At 41.4% G+C, this 22,896-nt stretch overlaps 1 protein-coding gene across 1 annotated transcript; it reads right to left on the bottom strand.

The window, feature by feature from the left end:
* Window positions 1-398: 398 nt before the first annotated feature.
* LOC145541205 (leucine-rich repeat-containing protein 37A-like) lies at window positions 399-21,591 on the bottom strand. The gene is given in 10 exon segments (XM_081577026.1): window positions 399-634; window positions 744-886; window positions 968-1,022; window positions 2,385-2,428; window positions 10,628-10,732; window positions 11,148-12,413; window positions 12,675-12,952; window positions 15,148-15,266; window positions 21,521-21,569; window positions 21,572-21,591. Coding segments are annotated over 10 exon segments (2,172 nt in total). The 5' UTR covers window positions 21,588-21,591; the 3' UTR covers window positions 399-537.
* Between the last annotated feature and the right edge of the window lie 1,305 nt (window positions 21,592-22,896).

Genomic DNA, 22,896 nt, shown 5'->3' with positions numbered 1-22,896 from the left:
AGGCCTTGGTCCTGTGGTGGAGGAAGGCCCAGGGATCCAAATATTCTGTCAGCCCCAGTGACTTACAAGAGGGGCCAGAAGTGGATGATCCTCCATGAGCAGGAGGGCAAGTGTGTTGTAAATAACTTGTACTTGATGAACCAGGAGAGAGAGCACCAGAGAAAATTGTTATTTGATTTAATAATCTATGCCCCCGGAGGATGACCTGTTTTCCAGTTCCCAGGGGCTGGTTATACTGCGGAAACACGGGATGGAAGCCCCCCCCCCTCCATTCTTGTATTTCTCCTCTTCTGCCTGTGTTTCCTCTGGTGGAAGTTCTGGCCGCCCTGAGGGATTCTAGTTTCAGCTCTGCTTTTTTCTTGATATTATATTGGTACATAAATACTCAACTATTGACATTTTAATTCCTTACCACATGGTTATAATTGGTTATGCACTCATACATTTTAATATGAGAAAAATAAGTATTTTAAAAGTGATGCTGAGAAGCCAGTATTAGAAAATAAAATTTGCAGGTGGCCGGTGGCAGGACGGGGCTCACTCTGTGGTGGTGTCGGCAGCTGCCTCACTCTCCTCTTCAGCAGCCGAATCTGTAGCCGGAGGAGGAGTCCCTATCAGCATTTCAGGGTCCCCCCTGGGATAAGAAGAAGAGTGCCAAGGCGTTTAGTCTCGAAAGGGGCAATTACACTTTGCATTATTTCCTCATCTGAGGCAAGAAGTGTAAATTGTCCCCTATCGTTTACCAGGCATCCTTTTTGAAAATCTCATCCTCATCTGAAGACTCCTTGTCGTGCAGCTTCTGCGCCATATTTTTCTTGCGTGTGGCACTGAGAGGCCTGTACATGTCCCGAAGCCAAAGTGGCCGCCGCCTCCAGAAAAAGCCCTCCTGGGACACAGAGAGCGACATGTTAGTTCTGCTTCTCCCCTGCTTCCTCTGGCCACAGCACTTTATCCTTCCCAAACCTACCTGACTCTCACTTGTCCCTGAGCTTCTCTTACGCAGCAGAAATCCAAAACAGCCCCTTGGAGGAAAGCATACACAGTTAGTGTCACGTGCCACTTTCCATCTCCCACAGTGTGTTTGCTCTGGTCTTACCAGGACTAAATGGGACTTCAGTCAGCAATCACAATGAGCAAAGTCACCACAGACCTGGGGTCTTGAGAATCACTCCACGCATGCTGGCCTTCCAGAAGCTCTCCGGGTCTGTTCAAAATGGCCCCCTGCCTGTGTCTCTGGGGAGACCTGTGCATGTGGCTTAGCACGGCCTACAGGCACGACTGCAGCCCCACTCCCATTTCTCGGCCCTCGGCCAACTGCCCTCGTGCAGTGAAAACACTGCACAACCATGCTGGGCAGGTGCACATTCCTTTCAGAAGCATTCCACACTAGCCCCCTTTGGACTTAGTCTCATGTGCAGCATTTGCTGGGGTGGGGGTGGGGGAGGGGAGGAGGTGCTTCTATCTTCTTAGCTGCTCTATCTGATAAACTGCATCACAGCAGGTAAACCCCTAAGTCCAACCAGCAAAGTTATCTAGCACTCTGACTTGCATATGGCAGGTTGTCACTGAGGTGTGAGTGAATTGTGAAATCAGTTTAAAGGTTATGACCAGAAGGAAAACTCGAAAGTATTCTTTTCGAAAACAAACAAAACTAACAACAACAACAACAGAGTGCACAATGAGTTTGTATCAGAAACCACTTCTGTCCATAAAGTATGTGTGTACTGAACTGTTGACATAAAATGCAGCTCGCAGCCCAAGCACAGTGTGATCACGAGGGGCCCTAGTTGGAAAGGCACCACCTTCTCTTTGATAATCACTAGCAGCGTGACCACGGGGCCAGATGTTTTCTCTTTCTCCATTTTTTTTTTTTATTATAAAAGGAAAAGACAAACTACTGTCTGAAGTTTCTTCCAGTTAAAACTTTAACTGGTTTGGATAAAGGGAATAGGGAGTGGGGGCTGAAAACCAGGAGGATGATGAGAAGGGAAGCTTTCCTGCCCCTTTACAGAAAGAACACATAGTTTGTTCTACTTTTCATCAGCTTTGAGTAAGGCTAGCCCCCAAATCTCTAACTTCCCTACCCCAGAGCCTCCAAGAACACCTCTGACCTGGCCTGATGCCTACCACCGGCAGGAACAGGTACAACCGAAACCTCTCCCCATCCACCCTCTTTCCTTAAAGAATGCGTGAAACCAGATGAATCCGTGCCAGTCCTGTGCTGGGCCAGATTTGGTTGAGGAGTTAATTCTGCTGATAAATAAATTAGCGTAAAGCATTAGGGTAAATAGAGCTTCTTCTTGACTTTGGTGAGGAGACTAAAATAGATGAGTTCTCAGCTCTCCTCTAGTTCTAAAATTCTACTTTAAAAGACCAATATTTACCTTCTGCTTCCTTCTTCCTCTGATGCTCTTCTATGAGAATAAATCTGTTTTAAAAGAAAACATGATCACGATCATGACAGCCACTTTCAAATCTTTATTAATTACTTTTTATTTTCAGTCTTATCTACCCAGTGAGTTGATAACATTTTCAAGGACAGGAATTCTATCCTGTTTAAGAATCCTTTGACTCTCTCACAGTACCTAACCTTGGGTGTTGCGTGCAGCTGGCGATACATTTTATGGACCATTTTGGATCATGTTCAACAGATAATTCCTAACAAAAAACTTTCAGAAGTAGGGAAAGAAAATAAAAGTATTGACCAGAAACCTAAGCACTGTTTAAAATCAAGGACAGGGGGAAGATGCCTATCATTACTATTACTATTGATCACTGTGGAGGAGGAGGGTTTCCTAATCAGTACAGTAAGAAAAAGGGAGAATTGGAAAGGAAGAGACAAACATATCTGCATATGAGTAATGGACTTTAGAAGACCAAAGGAATCAACCAAAATTTTAAGTACTGTAAGTAATACGAGAATTCAGTTAAGGTGGCTTATGTACAAAATCAAGAGATCAACATATAAGCTTTAATAGCTTTCCTATATAGTACAAATCACCAAACCAACTAAAAAATGGAAGAAAGATCCCATTTATAATATCAATAGTAACTAGGAATAAACTCAACCAAAAATGTGTAAGACTTATGTGAAGAGAACATTAAAACCTTCCTGAAGGACATTGAGAAGAAATACATACATGGCATGGGATGGATACCATCTTCCAAGAATACTGTAAGGAGGTCAATTCTCCTCAAATTAACCTACAAATTCAATGCAACCCTATTTATATCCAAGGAAATTTTTAAACAAAATCTGGTGAGCTGACATTTTGTAGAGAATATACGCAAGAACGCTTATGAAATGTATGAAAAAGAAGATCAAAGAGCAGGGCCTTACCCTAACAGATATAAAATTACATGTTATAGAGTAACTGGAGTTAAGCAGTGTGATATTGAAAAGATAACAGGAAAAGATAACTGGATCAACAGAATAGAGTTCAAATAAAGATAGTATTTTAGACAGGGGAGAAAGAATGAACCATTCAGTGAAAGATTTGAAAACAAGTGGATCTTCAGGTAGTGGGGAAAAGGTTAGATCCCCTACCTCAATCACACTAAAAATCAAATACAGCAAGTTCTAGACAGATTATAAAAGTACTTGAAGATGACGATTAGAGATGATTTTTATGTCATGAGGTGACAAAGGCTTGGCTAACAAAACCCGCTGCACACGACCCGTGAGGAGAGACGGGCCAGTATGGTGGCAGACTGTCAATGCCTCTCCTTCTCCTCTCAGCCCTCACCCCCTTCTCCCCTGGATTGTCTGCCTTCTCCCTGTTGATCTGTAAAACCCCTGGGAGTTCCCTAGTGGTCCAGTGGTTAGGACTCGGCGATTTCACTGCAGTGGCCTGGATTTGATCCCTGGTAGGGAACGAAGATCCTGCGAGCATAGCACGGCCAAGCAAACAAAAACAAACCCCCACCACAAACCTCGTTATAATAAATAAATATTGGCTTCCATTGAATTTCAGTGTTTCAAAACCTCCCAGTGTTTGTCTCTAAGGAGAAAAGACAAAAGAGCAGAGTAGGAAGCACAGGCTTTGCAGTCTGGTGATCCCAGCTCCTGCTTTTGGTTTGACCACTGGGGCCTCATGCTGATTTCCTTCCTCTATGAGAGAGGGACAGTAATACCATCCTCACAGGATTGTGGCGATTGAGTCAGACAATACACAGAAAATTCTTCATCTTCCACTTGGCATGAATCAGTGCTAAGTTGTTGTCACAGACCAGGTGGTCAGATCCATCAAAGACTCTGCTCATGGTACCGGACCCTGAAGCTGCTTTCCTGCCACAAGATTATTAAAACACTGCTTTTCTTCTAATACTTTTATGCAGTATCTTTTCACATTTATGGAAACATGTTTATTTAAGGTGAGAAATGGGGATCTACTATTATTCCTCCCCCCCTCCCCACAAATAGTCAGGCAGCTTATTTGATTACCATTTATTCATTTTCTTCCACTGATTAGAATATTAAAACATGACAAATATCTTAAGAACACGTGGGTCTATTTCTGGGCTCTCTATGCTACTTCAAATAAATATTCCGTTGCATTATTCCTCACTGTGGAACTGATATAATGCCTCATCTCTCTTCTGTCAAACACCATTAGTGTCTATCATGGGAAAAACACTGCACAGTCCCTGTCCTCAAAAACCTTGTAAGTAGGGAGCGGAAACAATGAAATGGTATAAATAAATACAAATGCAAGGTTAAACTACATGGAAATTAAAAACAGTAGAAACAGGATGTTATAGGACTTCCCAGGTGGCACTAGTAGTAAAGAACCTGCCCGCCAATGCACAAGATATAAGAGATGCGGGTTTGATTCCTGGGTTGGGAAGATCTCCTGGAGGAGGGCGTGACCACCCGCTCCAGTATTCTTGCCTGGAGAATCCCATGGACAGAGGAGCCTGGAAGAGCCACAGTCCATGGGGTCACAAAGAGTCAGACATGACTGGCAACTTAGCTCGCACATGTAGATATACTAAACAAGCAAAGGCCATATGCCACCTGGAGATGCAGGGGTACAGTCTGGGCAATGGCCAACTACTAGCAAGCTGACCCCATGCTAAGTCCCCAGACCCCATGTTAAGTCCCTAGCCTCCTAGGCTCAGAAATTACTCTTCCCCACCAAGAGAGAACTCACATCTTCCTCTTGCGTCAGTTTCACTTTATCAATAATATCACAGGACTGATCAAAAATCAGAATGCCAAATTCTTACTTGACGAGAAATACATCTGTTCTACAGACAGGGCACCTGTGTCTACACAACCAGAGAATTAAACTTCTGTAGAGACAGGCCTCCAAGGCACACCAAAGCACAACCACACACTCAAAAGGCTACTTGGTGAGAACAGTATTAGAACCAAAGGAATCAGCTGAATCCCACATTAAATGGAAAGGCCTGCGGTAGCCAGATGCTCTCAACAGCTGCAGCCTGGCGATGGGCCTGACTCTTCAGTTATGCTGCCTCGGGTGCATCTCTCCTCTTGGACAAGGTGAGGCTGGGCACTGCCCATGCTGGTCCCTCTTCACCTTTCCTGCACTTTCACTACTGACCAGCCCTCCTACAGACGGACACATTTCTCTTTAGCAGGTAACACATCATGTCAGGTTTTACTCAAGTCTGACAGACCAGGAAGCCATTGGTCCTTACACTGTTCTGCTCCCCTCCACGAGGCTCTTAGGGAGCCACCTTCTAAAGAACTGTTTACCACTTTTGTAAGTTCTGAGGTGAGGGGACTGCTTTGCTGGGGCCCCTGAGAACTGGTGACAGGCCTCATGGGACTAGGGTCAGCAGGGCTGGAGTATTCAGGGAAGTCTATTTGAAGAAAGATGAACTTGAGTTGGCTTTTGAGAGTCATAGGACTCCCACAGGCAAAGTAAAATTAAGGAATTTATTTTGTCTGTGCAAACGCACAGATAAAAGCAGGAATGGGTACGGTGTAATGAGCACATGGTAAGGGGCTGCTTTGGCTGGAATAGAGGGCTGCCAGGACAGAAGAAAAGATAAAGTAGATTGACTTGGTAGAGTAGAATCAAGATGGTCAGCTCATTAAAATTGCTCTTTTGGACTTCTCTGGTAGTGCCGTGGATAGGAGTCCGCCTGCCAATGCAGGAGACATGGGTTTAATCTCTGGTCCAGGAAGACCCCCACGTGCCGTGGAGCAACTAAGCCTGTATGCTGCAACTACTCAGCTCCTACACATAGAGCCCATGCTCTGCAACAAGAGAAGCCACCACAATGAGAAGCCTGTGCACAGCAAGGAAGAGTAGCCCCACCACTTGTCTCGACCAGAGAAAGCCCGCACAAAGCCACAAAGGCCCAGGGCAGCAAAAATAAATCAATAAATAAGATTATAAAAAAAAAATAAACATGTTAAAAAAACCAAAATCTTCCTCTTAATGTTAGCAACTGCCTGTTGGGAAAAGTAATAAACCATTATGTAACTGGACGAAAGCTCAAGAGGCTAGCTCCAGGAAGATGCTGTTCTAAACATGACATGCTTCAGGGTGGCCTGATGCAGGACTCTTTCTTGTAGTGCTCTAGTGGAACCTATTTACACAACGCCTAACACACCAGAGAAGACAGCTGCTACGGAGATCTACGGGACTGATAAGAAAACACTTCTATTAGCTGGGTCCTTTTAGCCCTCCTCTATTTCTTTGCACTGATCGCTGAGCTTTATCTCTCCTTGCTATTCTTTGGAGCTCTGCATTGAGATGGAAATATCTTTTCTTTTCTCCTTTGCTTTTCGCTTCTCTTCTCTTCCCAGCTATCTGTAAGGCCTCCTCAGACAGCCATTTTGCTTTTTTGCATTTCTTTTCCATGGGGATTTTCTTGATCCCTATCTCCTGTACAATGTCACGAACCTCTGTCCATAGTTCATCAGGCACTCTGGCTATCAGGTCTAGTCCCTTAAATCTATTTGTCACTTCCACTGTATACTCATAAGGGATTTGATCTAGGTCATACCTGAATGGTCCAGTGGTTTTCCCTACTTTCTTCAATTGAAGTCTGAATTTGGCAATAAGCAGTTCATGATCTGAGCCACAGCCTGCTCCCGGTCTTGTTTTTGCTGACTATATATAGCTTCTCCATCTTTGGCTGCAAAGAATATAATCAATCTGATTTCAGTGTTGACGATCTGGTGATGTCCACGTGTAGAGTCTTCTCTTGTGTTGCTGGAATAGGGTGTTTGCTATTACCAGTGCGTTCTCGTGGCAAAACTCTATTAGCCTTTGCCCTGCTTCATTCTGTACTCCAAGGCCAAACTTGCCTGTTACGCCAGGTGTTTCTTGACTTCCTACTTTTGCATTCCAGTCCCCTATAATGAAAAGGACATCTTTTTTGGGTGTTAGTTCTAGAAGGTTTTGTAGGTCTTCATAGAACTGTTCAACTTCAGCTTCTTTGGCGTTACTGGTCGGGGCATAGACTTGGATTACCGTGATATTGAATGGTTTGCCTTGGAAACGAACAGAGATCATTCTGTCGTTTTTGAGATTGCATCCAAGTACTGCATTTTGGATGCTTTTGTTGACCATGATGGCTACTCCATGTCTTCTAAGGGATTCTTGCCCACAGTAGTAGATATAATGGTCATCTGAGTTAAATCCACCCATTCCAGTCCATCTTAGTTCGCTGATTCCTACAATGTCGATGTTGACTCTTGCCATCTCCTGTTTGACCACTTCCAGTTTGCCTTGATTCATGGACCTAACATTCCAGGTTCCTATGCAATATTGCTCTTTACAGCATCGGACTTTGTGTCTGTCACCAGTCACATCCACAGTTGGGTATCGTTTTTGCTTTGCATCCATCCCATCATTCTTTCTGGAGTTATTTCTCCACTGATCTCCATTAGCATATTGGGCACCTACTGACCTGGGGAGTTCATCTTTCAGTGTCCTATCCTTTTGCCTTTTCATACTGTTCATGGGGTTCTCAAGGCAAGAATACTGAAGTGGTTTGCCATGCCCTTCTCCAGTGGACCACAATCTGTCAGACCTCTCCACCATGACCCATCCGTCTTGGGTGGCCCCACACAGCATGGCTTAGTTTCATTGAGATAGACAAGGCTGTGGTCCATGTGATCAGATTAGCTAGTTTTCTGTAATTTTAGTTTTAGTGTGTCTGCCCTCTGATGCCCTCTCGCAACACTTACCGTCTTACTTGGGTTTCTCTTACCTTGGGCCTTGGGTAATTCCTCTCGCTGCCGCCGCCGCCGCCGCCGGCCCCAGCCCCCGGCTCGGCCTAGGCCCTGTCGGCCGCCGTCCCCCGCCGCCCGCCTGGCCTAGCCCGTCTTGGCCGTTGCCCCCGGCCCCCGGCCCCCGGCCCCCGGCCCGGCCTAGCCCCTGTCGGCCGCTGCCCCCGGGCCCCGGCCCCCAGCCCGGCCTAGCCCCTCTCGGCCGTTGCCCCCGGGCCCGGCCTAGCCCCAGAGGATATTAAGAAGAGGTGGCAAGAATACACAGAAGAACTGTACAAAAAAGATCTTCACGACCCAGATAATCACGATGGTGTGATCACTCACCTAGAGCCAGACATCCTGGAATGTGAAGTCAAGTGGGCCTTAGAAAGCATCACTACGAACAAAGCTAGTGGAGGTGATGGAATTCCAGTTGAGCTATTTCAAATCCTCAAAGGTGATGCTGTGAAAGTGCTGCACTCGATATGCCAGCAAATTTGGAAAACTCAGCAGTGGCCACAGGACTGGAAAAGGTCAGTTTTCGTTCTAATCCCAAAGAAAGGCAATGCCAAAGAATGCTCAAACTACCGCACAATTGCACTCATCTCACATGCTAGTAAAGTAATGCTCAAAATTCTCCAAGCCAGGCTTCAGCAACCCGTGAACCGTGAACTTCCAGATGTTCAAGCTGGTTTTAGAAAAGGCAGAGGAACCAGAGATCAAATTGCCAATATCCACTGGATCATCGAAAAAGCAAGAGAGTTCCAGAAAAACATCTATTTCTGCTTTATCGACTATGCCAAAGCCTTTGACTGTGTGGATCACAATAAACTGTGGAAAATTCTGAAAGAGATGGGAGCACCAGGCCATCTGACCTGTCTCTTGAGAAACCGTATGCAGGTCAGGAAGCAACAGTTAGAACTGGACATGGAACAACAGACTGGTTCCAAATAGGAAAAGGAGTACGTCAAGGCTGTATATTGTCACCCTGCTTGTTTAACTTCTATGCAGAGTACATCATGAGAAACGCTGGGCTGGAAGAAACACAAGCTGGAATCAAGATTGCCGGGAGAAATATCAATAACCTCAGATATGCGGATGACACCACCCTTATGGCAGAGCGTGAAGAAGAACTAAAGAGCCTCTTGATGAAGGTGAAGGAGGAGAGTGAAAAAGTTGGCTTAAAGCTCAACGTTCAGAAAACTAAGATCATGGCATCTGGTCCCATCACTCCATGGGAAATAGATGGGGAAACAGTGGAAACAGTGTCCGACTTTATTTTTTTGGGCTCCAGAATCACTGCTGATGGTTGACTGCAGCCATGAAATTAAAAGACGCTTACTCCTTGGCAGGAAGGTTATGGCCAACCTAGATAGCATGTTTAAAAGCAGAGACATTACTTTGCCAACACAAGTCCGTCTAGTCAAGGCTATGGTTTTTCCAGTGGTCATGTATGGATGTGAGAGTTGGACGGTGAAGAAAGCTGAGCGCCACAGAATTGATGCTTTTGAACTGTGGTGTTGGAGAAGACTCTTGAGAGTCCCTTGGACTACAAGGAGATCCAATCAATCCATCCTAAAAGAGATCAATCCTGGGTGTTCATTGGAAGGTCTGATGTTGAAGCTGAAACTCCAATACTTTGGCCACCTCATGCGAAAGGTTGACTCATTGGAAAAGACCCTAATGCTGGGTAGGATTGGGGGCGGGAGGAGAAGGGGACGACAGAGGATGAGATGGTTGGATGGCATCACCGACTCGATGAACATGGGTTTGGGTAGACTCCGGGAGTTGGTGATGGACAGAGAGGCCTGGCGTGCTGCAATTCATGGGGTCGCAGAGAGTCGGACACGACTGAGCGACTGAACTGAACTGAACTAAACTTTAGCCCTCCCAGGGTGACCGATTGGAGAAAGAAATGGCAACCCACTCCGGTATTCTTGCCTAGAGAATCCTGTGGACAGTGGAGCCTGGTGGGCTGCCGTCTATGGGGTCGCACAGAGTCGGACACGACTGAAGCGACTTAGCATGCATAGCATGCAGGGTGACCGATAGCTACGTGAGGGTGGAAATGATATATCTCTCACCACTGCAGCCAACAAGGAGAGAAATCAAGGTAGCATGAGAGTGACTGTGAGTACATCAAATCCACATGGTGTTCTGAGTCGAAGAAATGTTACTATCATGTCAACTCTGGTTTCTTATAAACTTAACAGGTCAGAATTGTCTAATGGCTTGTTATCTTGGATTCAGTTCCACAGATATCTCCTGGGAGTGGAGCTCCTGTGAAAACCCTGGGAACACACTTTTCAGTAAAAGAACAAAGCATATCTTAGTCCTCGTGACTGAAGAGGAGTATCAAGTACTAGCAGGTGGAAAGGTAGCTTTGATTTTTCGGGTTGGGGGTTCTGAATCTGAATTAAGAAACATCCTTACCTCAATGAGACAGAACATTGTAATCAAAACCGTCACTCCTGCACTCACAGATACTGCCAAGATAAGTTTGTCGTTATAGCCGTAACCTGGAACTTCTTTTGTGAGCTAAAAAATAAATAAATAAACAACAAGTTTTTAAAAACAGGGAGCTGGAAAGGAGGAAAGCTGAGGAGTATTAAAGCTATTCTAAACAATACCTAACTATTCTTAAACTACTAGAAGACTCCATCCTTTTCAGGTGGATAGCTTTTACAAGAAGAAACCAAATTTAAAGTTATTGATCTCATCGTTAGCATTTTCTTCTACAATGTATCTATCTTGTGGGTTATGTCTTCTTCTCATCTACCCTAGCAATAGTGGCACGTTTTCTGAATGAGCAGAGTGGTAGGTCACTGTCTTAGCCAGCTTGGCCGAGACAAGATACAGACGAGGAGCCCCAGGACTTCCTGCTTGGGCACGTTAATGGCATGTCCTGAACTGAGTGAAAGTCCAGGTCCCATGTTTCAGGCACAATCCTCACCTCACTGGACTCCTGCTCTTTCTGTTCACTCTGGGCTTCTGTGCTCTCATTGATGTAGTTCTCAGTTTTCCACCGGTCCGTATCCCATTCTGCCTTGGACACCTTTATTTCTTGCTGCTCACTGAGAAGCTTCATCAAGAGGCCTGTTCTGGATATGAGTTTGGCGCAGCCCAGCTGCACGTGGGTCTCAGAGCAGTCCATTTTCAAAGTCCGGATGACGTGAGCGATGAGCTTTCTTACGTCGTTGCTGGGGATGAGGGACCGTAGCTGCTGGTTAAGCTGACTTTCAAACTGATCGCCTGGGGATGCAAGCGCTGGGAAACCGAGGCTTGGGGGCTTAGAGGCGAACTCAGTGCCCACGTTGTGGTACTCCCACTGTGTTTCGTTGGTGTGTTGAACAGGTGGCGTTAAGTCCGCAGCAACAGTAGAATGTGCACTGGAGACATTCTTATGGGCAGTGACTCCAGGCCTGGTTTCTTTCGGCAGAGTAATTCTTCCTGAAGAGATAACTGCTTCTAAAACATGTGGAGTATTGTTCACTGAACTAGACTTTCCATTAGGAGGATCTGAAAGAGAATATAATTCTGAAAAAGGATTTTCCTGAGGATCCAGTAATCCTGAAGATGAAAATGCCTCTCGTGGAGGGGAATTGATGAGACTCCTCACTGCAGAGAATGGAGGCCTTCTGGCCAGCATCATTCTGTTGAGTGAATCTTTCTTTCTCCACTCTTGACCTATTTTGGCCGTAGGTGTTCTGTGGGCCACCCGAGAGCGAGTTTTATGGAAGAGGTGTTTTTTTCTGGAATGCAAGGCTGGTTTGGAAGACTTCATGTTTCTCACTCTAGCATCAGCTTCTTCTAAAACGGAAATGGTGTAGGATAAACCTTTTGATTTGTTTTTAACCTCAGGTTGGGGTTTTGGAAGGAGGGGGTCTGAAGGCCTATCCCAAGAGTATTGTTTCAGCAAAGAATAGGCTGCTGACTTGTGTTCCTCTATGAACAAAGGCTCTGTGTTGAAGGAGTTCCCCACTAACTTCCTCGGCTTCCTCACCATGTCCAGCTCATCCAGCTCCCTTGGGGACGGCCTCTGGAGCCTTCTTTCTTTGGCAGTGTTCTCCACCAATGGCTGGGCATTCTGTTTCTTCTTGCTGCTCTCATCTCCCGCATCTTTGAAGTGCCTTTTCTGTAGGCCCCTTGGGCGCTTGAGGACCCTGTTCACTCTCAGCAGCCTTTGCCCTGGGCTCTCAATCTCAGCTAGGCTGTTTTCCTGTGGTTGGGCTGTTTCCAGTTTCTTTGGAAAGATCTGGCGTTTAAATTTGGGACCCAAAAGGTTGGCACGGGTAAGCATGGCCGTTTTTTCTTTCTTTTTAACCTCAAGTTTTTCTTGAATTTCTGTCTTTAACAAGTTTTCCAGAAAATAGAGTTTCCTCAATTTATTTTTATAAATTGAATTGTGGTGTATAGGGTTAACAGAAGGGTTTTTTGCATTGTTTTTGAGATGGCCCAGTGGCATATCTCCCTCGTGGGCATTTGTAAAAAGAAGTTGAATGAAGGGCAATAATGTGGATTCAACATCTTCTAGATTTCCCTCTGAGAAATAAGGCAGTATGTAATTCAGTGCACTGATCACGTTACTTTCATCATTAAAGTCCAGCTGCTCATTCATGAAGGCTGACAGACTGACAGCACTTTTGTCTGAGGATGCCCTCTCGGGTTCAATAATCAGCTCTGTGCTGGTGTTCTTCTTCCGGGCTTGTAACACCTTCATGAACGATCCTTCTGCATTGCCTATAGATGTATCTTCATCTGTCAAAAGAGAAGAGACTGTTTTTGATAAGTGAAGACTGATGGGAGAGCTTTTGGTCAGTCCACAGTCATGTATCCCAGACAAATAAATTAGGCATCAGCAAATGTGTGAGTGCCACTTGGAGGGGAGAGAAAGAAACCCAAACATAGGCCAGTGATTGATTACACCAGAAGGTGAAAAAGATATCTTTTGAAAAAGTGACCATCTACTCAGAAAATTCTGTGGCATGAAATATAGTAATTATATTTAGGATCACTCAACTGGCTCCCAAGGGACTGGCAGGAAGACACAGATTCCTCTACTCCCATCTACTGTGACCCCTCACAGTCACATACCCCACCCCACCCTGCCTCAGACGCAGAGGAGCATAAGGTCTCCTCCCTCCACCTCTTCAGGGCACCTGCACTCTTACTACTATCCCAGATGACCGTGACCACAACTGCTGCCAACAGGTCATCATCCGAAAGTGTCTTCCACCCACCCATTGAGTCCTTTGCTCAGTCCCTGCCTCCATATATTCCAGCCCCTAGAACAGAGGGCTCTATCTCCAAAACTCTTATGTCACCCTGGCTCTTTGCTGAAATTTAGGCAGGGATCCATAAGCTAACAGATTTGCCAGCCTATATGCCAGTGTGGAATGTTCGACAGACCAATAGAATAATACTTGAAGTACTATAATGCAAAAGGGAAAAGCAACTTCTGTCAGTTGCCTACTTTGCTTTCATTTCATTTCGCTTTTAATATTTCTAGTGTGTTGGGAAACCATCCAAAGCTTCTGACTGTGTGAAGGTAATATGTACTGTTGTGTAGCTGGGCTTCTCTTACAAAAGGATTAAAAATGTTAGTGGTGGTGGCAAGGGTCAAAGGAGGATGTAAGGGTCATGAGAGAGGAGGAGCGTGGGTGTGCAGAGAGCCTAAAATCGGAGACAGGAGATCTGGGTACTAGGCCACTGCACTTAATATCTCGGATCTTGTTTTTCCTCATCTGCAAAAGGAGATTAAAAATGGCTTTTCTGGCCCACTTCTGGGGGAGAGAGAGTAATATAATTGGTAAAAACAATTGTTTTCAGGAGTTCCCTGGTGGTATAGTGGTTAGGATTCAGTATTTTCACTGCCATGGCCCAGGTTCTATCCCTGGTCAAGGAACTGAGTGGCCAAAATAAAAAATTTTTTTGAAAAAGAAGCAAAAATTATCTTTATATAAGTAACAAAGTGTTATTACTTATGATGTGTTCTAGACCATTGAGACACCTGTATTTAAGATATCTGGGCATCAAAGCACATTTTGGAGGTTATCGAGTTAGTGCCAACAAATCTGATAAATAGAAAAACAGTCAGAAGCACCTGAGTGTTTTGTGGATAGAAAAGTTTGAGATTCAGAACAAGTTCAGAGCTGGACAGTCTAAGAATAAAATTGCTCTTCCCTGGTGGCGCTAGTGGTAAAGAACCTACCTGCCAATGCAAGAGATGTTAAGAAACGCAGGTTCGATCCCTGGGTTGGGAAGAACCCGTGGAGGAGGGTATGGCAACACACTTCAGTATTCTTGCCTGGAGAATCTCATGGACAGAGGAGTCTGGTGGGCAACAGTCCATAGAATCTCAAAGAGTCAGACATGACTGAAGCAGCTTAGCACACACACAGTGCACCCATCCTTTAGAAGTGCTAGCTAGCAGCTTCTGGTGGTGGAACCAGAAACTCACAGGCTCCATGTAGGCCATAAGACAGCATCACTTGTACTCTTTTATAATATTACAAAAATAGACAAAATATCAAAAATATATTTACATCTACCCTATAAGACAAAGGATACTTGAGACCTAATGTATATAGAATCAGTCTACAAACTGATGCACTGTATGAATAAATTCTCATTTGCAGACAGCACAGAATACACTGTGTGGCCATTCATGCTAATGCCCTTCCCCCTCCCATTCCTTTTTCTTGTTCTTTTATGTATGTATATCAGTTACTAAGTTAACAATGTAACTAAGCTATTATTAGCTTAATAATGTAACTGAGAATCTGATTTTTAGTAAGAGAGTAGTTCTTAGAAATTTAGGGATGTGGAATTCTGAATGAATAAAAATAATGCAATTACATTATTAATTTTAAAATTTATCGTCACTGGTTAAAAATAAAAATTAAAGAATTAAAAGAAAATTTTAAAATTACCATCAGGCAATTCAGACTCACCACAAAATGTGATGTTTGTCGGGCAATCACTGTCACAATGCAGTTTGACTGTCTTGCAGACAACCTCAATAGTATTTTTAAATTGGCAGAGGCAGCAGGCCATACGGATAGGTAAGATCCTATAAATGGAAATGCAGAGAATCAAATTTGTGGTAAAGGAGTTCCTCGAATAGGTGGAAGACGCAGGCCAAGACCACCACAGGGCAGTGCATAAAGGAGTTAGTTCTTGGGGCATATGGATTGGAGAACTGGATACAGATCAGTTGGCCAGTTGCTGCTCTTGACTGTTGAAAATAAATATAGAGGCCAGAGGTGCCCAACAGAAGGATTAGGGTGGCAGTGGGGATGGTATGCCTAGAAAAAAGGGAATAGGGACTAGAATCGGGTGACACTGATCTGTAGTTTAATTCAGAAATATCTCCAACCTAAAAGCTTCATTTTGGGTTGAGAGTACACACAAGTAGGAAGACTTCTAAGAAGAATCTGAATAAGTCCCCCTTCTGGAGTCTCTTTCTCAATTCCTATTTGTGAGTAATAAATACATTAGAAATTACTCTAGGAATAAAAAAATATTGTGTGGTTAAATTATAACAGAGATCTCATTGACCAAATCTGGACAATCTGAACATTCAAAAGAATAACATTATCATTATAACAAGTTATAATTAAAGAAGAGTACATGAGTTCATAATGATATTCAAAAAGAAAAGTGAGGGAGCTCTGCTTTACAGAATAATAACAGGTAATAAATGCGAAAGGAATGATAAAATTAGGAAAGTGTCATTTTACAACTATCAATGTAATAGTTGATTCAGACAAGGATTATCTCTGATGCACAGCTGGGTGAAGAGTTGTCTGGAAGTAGGATCTTCTATGATCCCAAAGTTCAGCCCACATATTATTTATCAATTACCAAGGGGGAAAATAACTTTACAATGGAGACATATGTAAGAAATCGCCTTAATCAAGTGATCAGACTTAGCATCGGGCCACTTGAAGTGATGAAGTAGGAAGGAAGGATATGTCACTTATATAGTATTCTTCTCCAAAATGTTTACTTTGAATCTAATGAGGAAACAGACAAATCCAGATTGTGGGGCAAATTATAAAACAACTGGCTTAGACTCTTCAGAAATGCCAATGCCATAAAAGACCAAAAAAAAAAAAAAAAAGCAGGGAAACATTCTACATTAAGGGAAACAAAGACATGACATGCAATGCCTAGTCTTTGATTGGACTCCATCCATATCAAAACAAAACAGACTTAAAGAATATTATTGGCTTCAGGTCAAGATGAAGTAGCAAGGACCAATTTAACCTTTTACCTGAAACAATGAAAAAGTCAAACAAAACATACGAAAAACAGTTTTCAAGAAACCGGACCTCAGGCCATCAAGTTCAGTGATCCCCAAGAGATGAGAGATAAATGAAGTGACCCCTATGACTGCCCTAGCTTACTTCTTTAAGAGAATTTCCAGGTCATGGTACAGGGAAGAGAAACCCTGGCACAGACTGGTAGACTCCCCAGCTGAAGAAATGGAGCTGAGAATCTGGGAAAACCAAGGTGATGAGAGTTCACAAAGCAGAGTACTAGAGGGAAAAGAAGTACTCAGACAAAGAACTCTGGAGATATGCAAAGGGAGCTCTTGAGTATTCAACGAAGTATTGGTCAGTGCATTTGTGTGAGGAATTAACTGATGCCAGGAAAAGAACCACATGAAAGGATTAATAATAAGAATAACTGCAAAATTCTGGAAAGCAATCATCCTTCAACAAAAACTAAATTTTATAAAATGAATAAATTTTTTAAAAGGTAAAAAAAAAAAAAAAGATAACTGGATATCACACAGGGTTGGGAATAGCATCTGTTCCTACAAGTCAGAAGGGAAAACCTCATGATACACAGAAAGGACTTGTCTCAGTAGTTGCAAATAATGAATTCTAGACTTAAAAGCTACTTGAAGTGCTACCTAATGAATCTTAAAAGTTAGACCTAAAAGAATAAAATTGTTTTGAGTAACTTAACTTTACCCCAAACAAAACCCAAGCGTTTTATAAAAATATATAGCACACAATAAGCTAAAAATTCACAATGTCTAGAATCATATGAAAAATTACTGGGCATGCAAATAAGCAGGAATATGTGACCTGTATTGGGGAAAAAAGCAATCAATTAAAACTAACTAATTATCTATACAGATATTAGAATTAGTAGAAAAGGACATTTAAAAAATTATAATATATGAATAAGCTGGCTGACTGGCTGACTGCCGGCTGGCTTAAAACTTAACATTCAAAAAACTAAGATCATGGCATGTGGTCCCATTACTTCATGGCAAATAGAAGGGGAAAAAGTGGTAGCAGTGACAGATGTTCTTTTCTTGGGCTCCAAAATCACTGCGGACCATGACTGCAGCCATGCAATTAAAAGACACTTGCTCTTCGGACGAAAAACTATGACAAACATAGACAGCATATTAAAAAGCAGACATATCACTTTGCCAACAAAGGTCTATATAGTCCAGGCTATGATTTTTCCAGTAGTCATGTATGGATGTGAGAGTTGGACCATAAAGAAGGCTGAGCATTGAAGAATTGATGCTTTTGAATTGTGGTGCTGGAGAAGACTTGAGAGTCCCTTGGACAGCAAGGAGATGAAACCAGTCAGTCCTAAAGGATATCAACCCTGAATATTCATTGGAAGGACTGATGCTGAAGTTGAAGCTCTAATATTTTGACCACCTAATGGAAACAGCCAACTCACTGGAAAAGAAGGATTGAAGGCAAAAGAAGAGGATGACAGAGGATGAGATAGTTAGATTGCACCACTGACTCAATGGGCATGCATTTGGGCAAACTCTGGGAGATAGTGAAGGACAGGGAAGCCTGGTATTCTGCAGTCCATGGGGTCACAAACAGTCAGATACAACTTAGCGACTGAACAACAACAACAACAACATACATTAAAAAAGTTATAACAACTGTATTTCATTTGTTACAAAACCCAGACTAAAGACTGAAAATGTTAAGTAGAGGCATGGAAGATGTAAGCTGATCCAAATTGAACTTCTAGAGATTATAAAAACAATGTCGAAATGAAAAAGATACTGGGCGAGGTTGATGGCATATTAGACACTGCAGAAGAAAGGATCAGAAAACATTAAGACATAGTAATAGAAACAACCCAAAATGAAACACAAAGAGTAAAAAAACAAAACAACAACAAAAATGAACAGCACATCAATGAATTGTGCAACAACTTCAAGTGACCTAATATACGTATACTTGGAGTCCCTGAAGGAGAGGAGAAGTACAAAAATTTGAAGAAATAATAGCCAAATTTTTCCCACATTGCTAAACACTATAAACCCACAAAGTTAAGAAGATCAGTGAACTTTAAGGATAAGAAACATGGACAAAACTACACCAAGGCACAAATAATCATATTGCTCAAAACCAGCAATAAAGAGAAAAATTTTAAAGCTATCAGAGGAAAAAACTATACACTACATATGGAGGAACAAAGATAACAATGACAGGAGATTCCTTGTTGGAAACAACGTAAACAAACACTAAGTGGGAATAATGTAATAACAATTCAAGTAGTGAATTGAATTCTATCAAGCTAGAATTCTATACCCAGATCTTTCAAAAATAAAAGCAAAATAAAGACTATCTCAGATATACAAAAGCTGAAGAATTCATCACTAATTGATTTTCACTGTAAGAAATGTTAAAGAGTATTTTTAAACAGAAGGAAAATCATACCAGATGGAATCATGGATCTACGCAAAAGAATAAAAACACTGTAATTGGTAACAACATAGGTAAATATATCAGATTTTTCTTATTATTTAAATATCTTTAAAAGATAATCTATTGTTTACACAAAAAATAATATAGTGCTGTTTATGACATGAGTAAAATATATGAAAACAATACCACAAAGGCCAGGAGGGGAGAAATGGAAGTACCCTATTGTAAGATTCCTATACTATTAATGAAATTGTGTAATATCATTTGAAGGTAGACTGTGATAAGTTAAAGATGCATACTGTAAACTATAAAGCAATCATTAAAATAACAAAACCTGAGTTATAATGAATTAGCAAACAAAGGAAATAAAATAATAAAATATACTCAATCTGAAAGTAGGACGAAAAAGGAAAAAGAAAGTACAGATGGGACAAATAGAAAGCAAATGGCAAGACAGTAGATTTGAATGTAGTAATATCAATAATTACATTAAATGCAAATGCTCTAATCACCCTAATTAAAAGAATCATCACATTAGACAAAAAGCAAAAGCTAACTATATACAAGAACCATCTTCAATAGAAAATAAAAGGTTAAAAGGGTCGAAAAAATTATTCTATGCTAACACTAATGAAAAGAAAACTGGAGTGGATATATCACTTTAAGACAAAGTCAGTGTCAAAGCAGAGAATATTATTAGGGATAGAGAATGTTACTTCATCATGATACAATTGATGAAGTCAACTGATGAAGAAGACATTACCTAAAAAATTATCCATTCGGTAACAGCTTCAAAATATACAAATGAAAAATGAGAGTGGCAAGGAGAAACCAAAAATAATCTATAATTACAGTCAGGGATTTTAACATTCCTCTCTCAATAATTAACAGAACAAGTAGATAAAAAATCAGAAAGGACTAGAAGACTTGAACAACACTATCTACCTACTTGACCTAATTGACATTTATAGAACACTCCACCCAAATAAAGGAAATCGGTCCTGAATATTCATTGGAAGGACTGATGCTGAAGCTGAAACTCCAGTACTTTGGCTACCTGATGCGAAGAACTGGCACATTGGAAAAGACTCTGATGCTGGGAAAGATTGAAGGCAGGAGGAGAAGGGGACCACAGAGGATGAGATGATTGGATGGCATCATTGACTCTAGTCAATGACTCTAGACATGAGTTTGAGTAAGCTCTGGGAGTTGGTGATGGACAGGGAAGCCCGGCATACTGCAGTCCATGGAGTTGCAAAGAGTCGGACATGACTGAGCGACTGAACTGAACTGGAGGTGTGTAATAAACTGTCACAATAAGGACCTACAGAAATAGCTTTTCAAACTGCAAAAATTTAAAACCTGACCCCTTCCTTCACACCATACATGAAAATTAAATGGGTCAGAGACCTAAATGTAACTATACAACTTCTGGAAGAAAACACAGGAGAAAATCTTTGTGATTTTGGATTAGGCAATGGGATCGCAGGGGAAGATTTCTTAGGTAAGACACAAAAAAGCACAAACCATACAAGAAAAATTGCTAGAGTTCTTCAAAATTTTAAAACTTCTGGTCTTCAGAGGCACTTTAATGGAATGAAGGTAAGTCACAATCTGAGAGAAGATATTTACTAAACACATATCTAAGAGAAAGGACTTTTTTTTCAGTGCTCTATAAAGTATTCTTAAAACTCAATATAAATATCCAATTAAAATGGATTTGAGCAGACAGCTCATTTTGAAAGATATCTGCACATGAATAGACACTCAACAGCATCAGCTATTAGAGAAATGCAAATTAAAGCACAATTAAATTTAACCACACACCTACTAGGAAGGCTTAAATTTTTTAAAACAGATATAAGCATCAGGTGAAGATGTGGAGCAATGCCAACTCTCAGACGTTGCCAGTGGGAATGCAAAATGGAACAGCCACTTTAGAAAACAGTTCAGCAGTTTCTTAAGAAGTTAAATATGCACTTAGCATATGATGCAACAATCCCACCCTTAGGTATTTTACCCCAAAGAAATGAAAACATACATTTGCACAAAACATGCTCACATATGCATGTGAATATTTTTAGAGGTTTTGTTCATAATAGCCGAAAAACGAAACAACTCAGCTGATGTTCATCAACTGATAAATGCAAAAACAAGCTATATACCCACACAACTAGAATACTACTCAGCATTACTGCTGAGGGATGACCTACCAATAGGTACAACTGCATCAATAAATCTCCAAGGAGACTGGCTAAGTGAAAGGAGTCAAAAACAAAAAGGCTACATACCACATGATTTCATGTATAAGATGCTATGGAAAAGGCAAAATTATAAAAACAAAAATCAGATTGGTGGTTGCCAGGGGCTGGTAGTGGGAGGAAGAGACTGACTATAAAGGGACATGAGGGGTCTTTGGGGGGGTGCAGAAGTTTTCTATATCTCAAATATAATGGTGGCTACAGAACTATAAGTCTGTCAAAACACATCAAACTGTGTATTTTTAAACAGTGAATTTTTTTTAATGAAAATTATACATCAATAAACTTAAAAAATAATAAAATAAACCTAAAAAAACACAATCGAGTGAAAATAAATATAATAAAAATCAACTTACAGTTTTTCCAATTTAAGGGTCATCATGAGAATGCTTTCAATTGTTGTGACACTTGTGTTGTTCCCATGTCTCTGAAGGAGAGGCCCAAACACGTAAGATATAAACATATAATATAAACACAAATTCTAAACTTAAAATTTTTAACATGTGATTACTTCAATTCTGACTTCTTATATGCCCTAGATAATTCCAGAGGACTCTTATTGGAGAAATTTAAATTTGCATCATCTAATTAATGACCCTGGTGCTGAACAGTAAAATCTTTTTTTATTATTCTGAGTTCTCATTTTCAATTGCATCTATCTCTCTCGATAACTTGTTTTTTTTTTTCAAATAATGTACCCCTTATTCCTTTTTGCTTCCTGGATAAATAATATTCCTAATGCATCTACACGTTCCATATCTATGTGCATTCTTCAACACTGCTCTCTTCCTCTGCTGGCTGTCTTACTCATATATATTCTTTAACTTTTTTCTTTGCCAATAACTCCGTATCAAGAACCTAGTTAAAATTTAAATTATGACTTTTTAGACAAAATACTCAACCTGTGACAAAAGTAAGAAAGAGCAGAAATCATCCCAAGGGCCATGAAAATGCTGCAATACTTACAAATATTTTAATGCTGGCAATTTAAAAAGATACGAATCTTCCACTGCTGTCAAAGGATTACGATTGAGAATTCTGAAAAATGGAATGGAATTAAAACTGTCTGCATTTTCAATGACGTCCAAGAAAGTTTACATTCATTTTTGGGGCATATGGAACTTGGTAAAAAATTAATCTTTTTCTGTCTTTACCTATAAATCACCCTTAGAGTCCGTAAAGCACTCTTCCTTTGGAATTACCCAAGTCTCTAGATGATAAGAAGGAGAAGAGAAAGAGAGGAAAAAAAAATAGAAAAATAGTGGGTAGCAAAGAAAAAAATATGCCAAAGAACTTTTCAGGTCAAAAACCCTAGAAGTGACTATGCTGGTAGGAAGCCCTTGCTCCATAAGAAATACTATCTCTAGGGTCCTCCATAACTCAAGGTGTTTTTCTTTCATCTCTAGAAATTTTTCTTAAATTTCATAGTTTAAACTACCCAATTAAAGACAAAAATAGGAAAGAAGAAAGAGATAAATACAAGAGGAACTGGTGAAAGTCATATTCCCATCATGTGGTCCCATGTGTATCCTAGTATCATAGCCTTTGCTACATTGTATGCAATCACCTGTTTGCTTGTCAGTCTCGTAGGCTGTCAACAACTCCAAAGCAGTGACCACACTATATTGTCATTGTTATCCCTGTGCCTGACAGAGTGCCTAATATTTACTAGGTATTTAATAAATGTTTGTTGAATAAATAAATAACATTTTATTTATATATCAAAAAATGA

Source organism: Giraffa tippelskirchi, chromosome 3, assembly GCF_054371585.1.
Source record: "Giraffa tippelskirchi isolate mGirTip1 chromosome 3, T2T-mGirTip1v1.2.pri, whole genome shotgun sequence".
Taxonomy (NCBI): Eukaryota; Metazoa; Chordata; class Mammalia; order Artiodactyla; family Giraffidae; genus Giraffa; species Giraffa tippelskirchi.
Note: the sequence above shows the minus strand (reverse complement) of the source record. Positions and strands in the feature narration are given on the sequence as shown.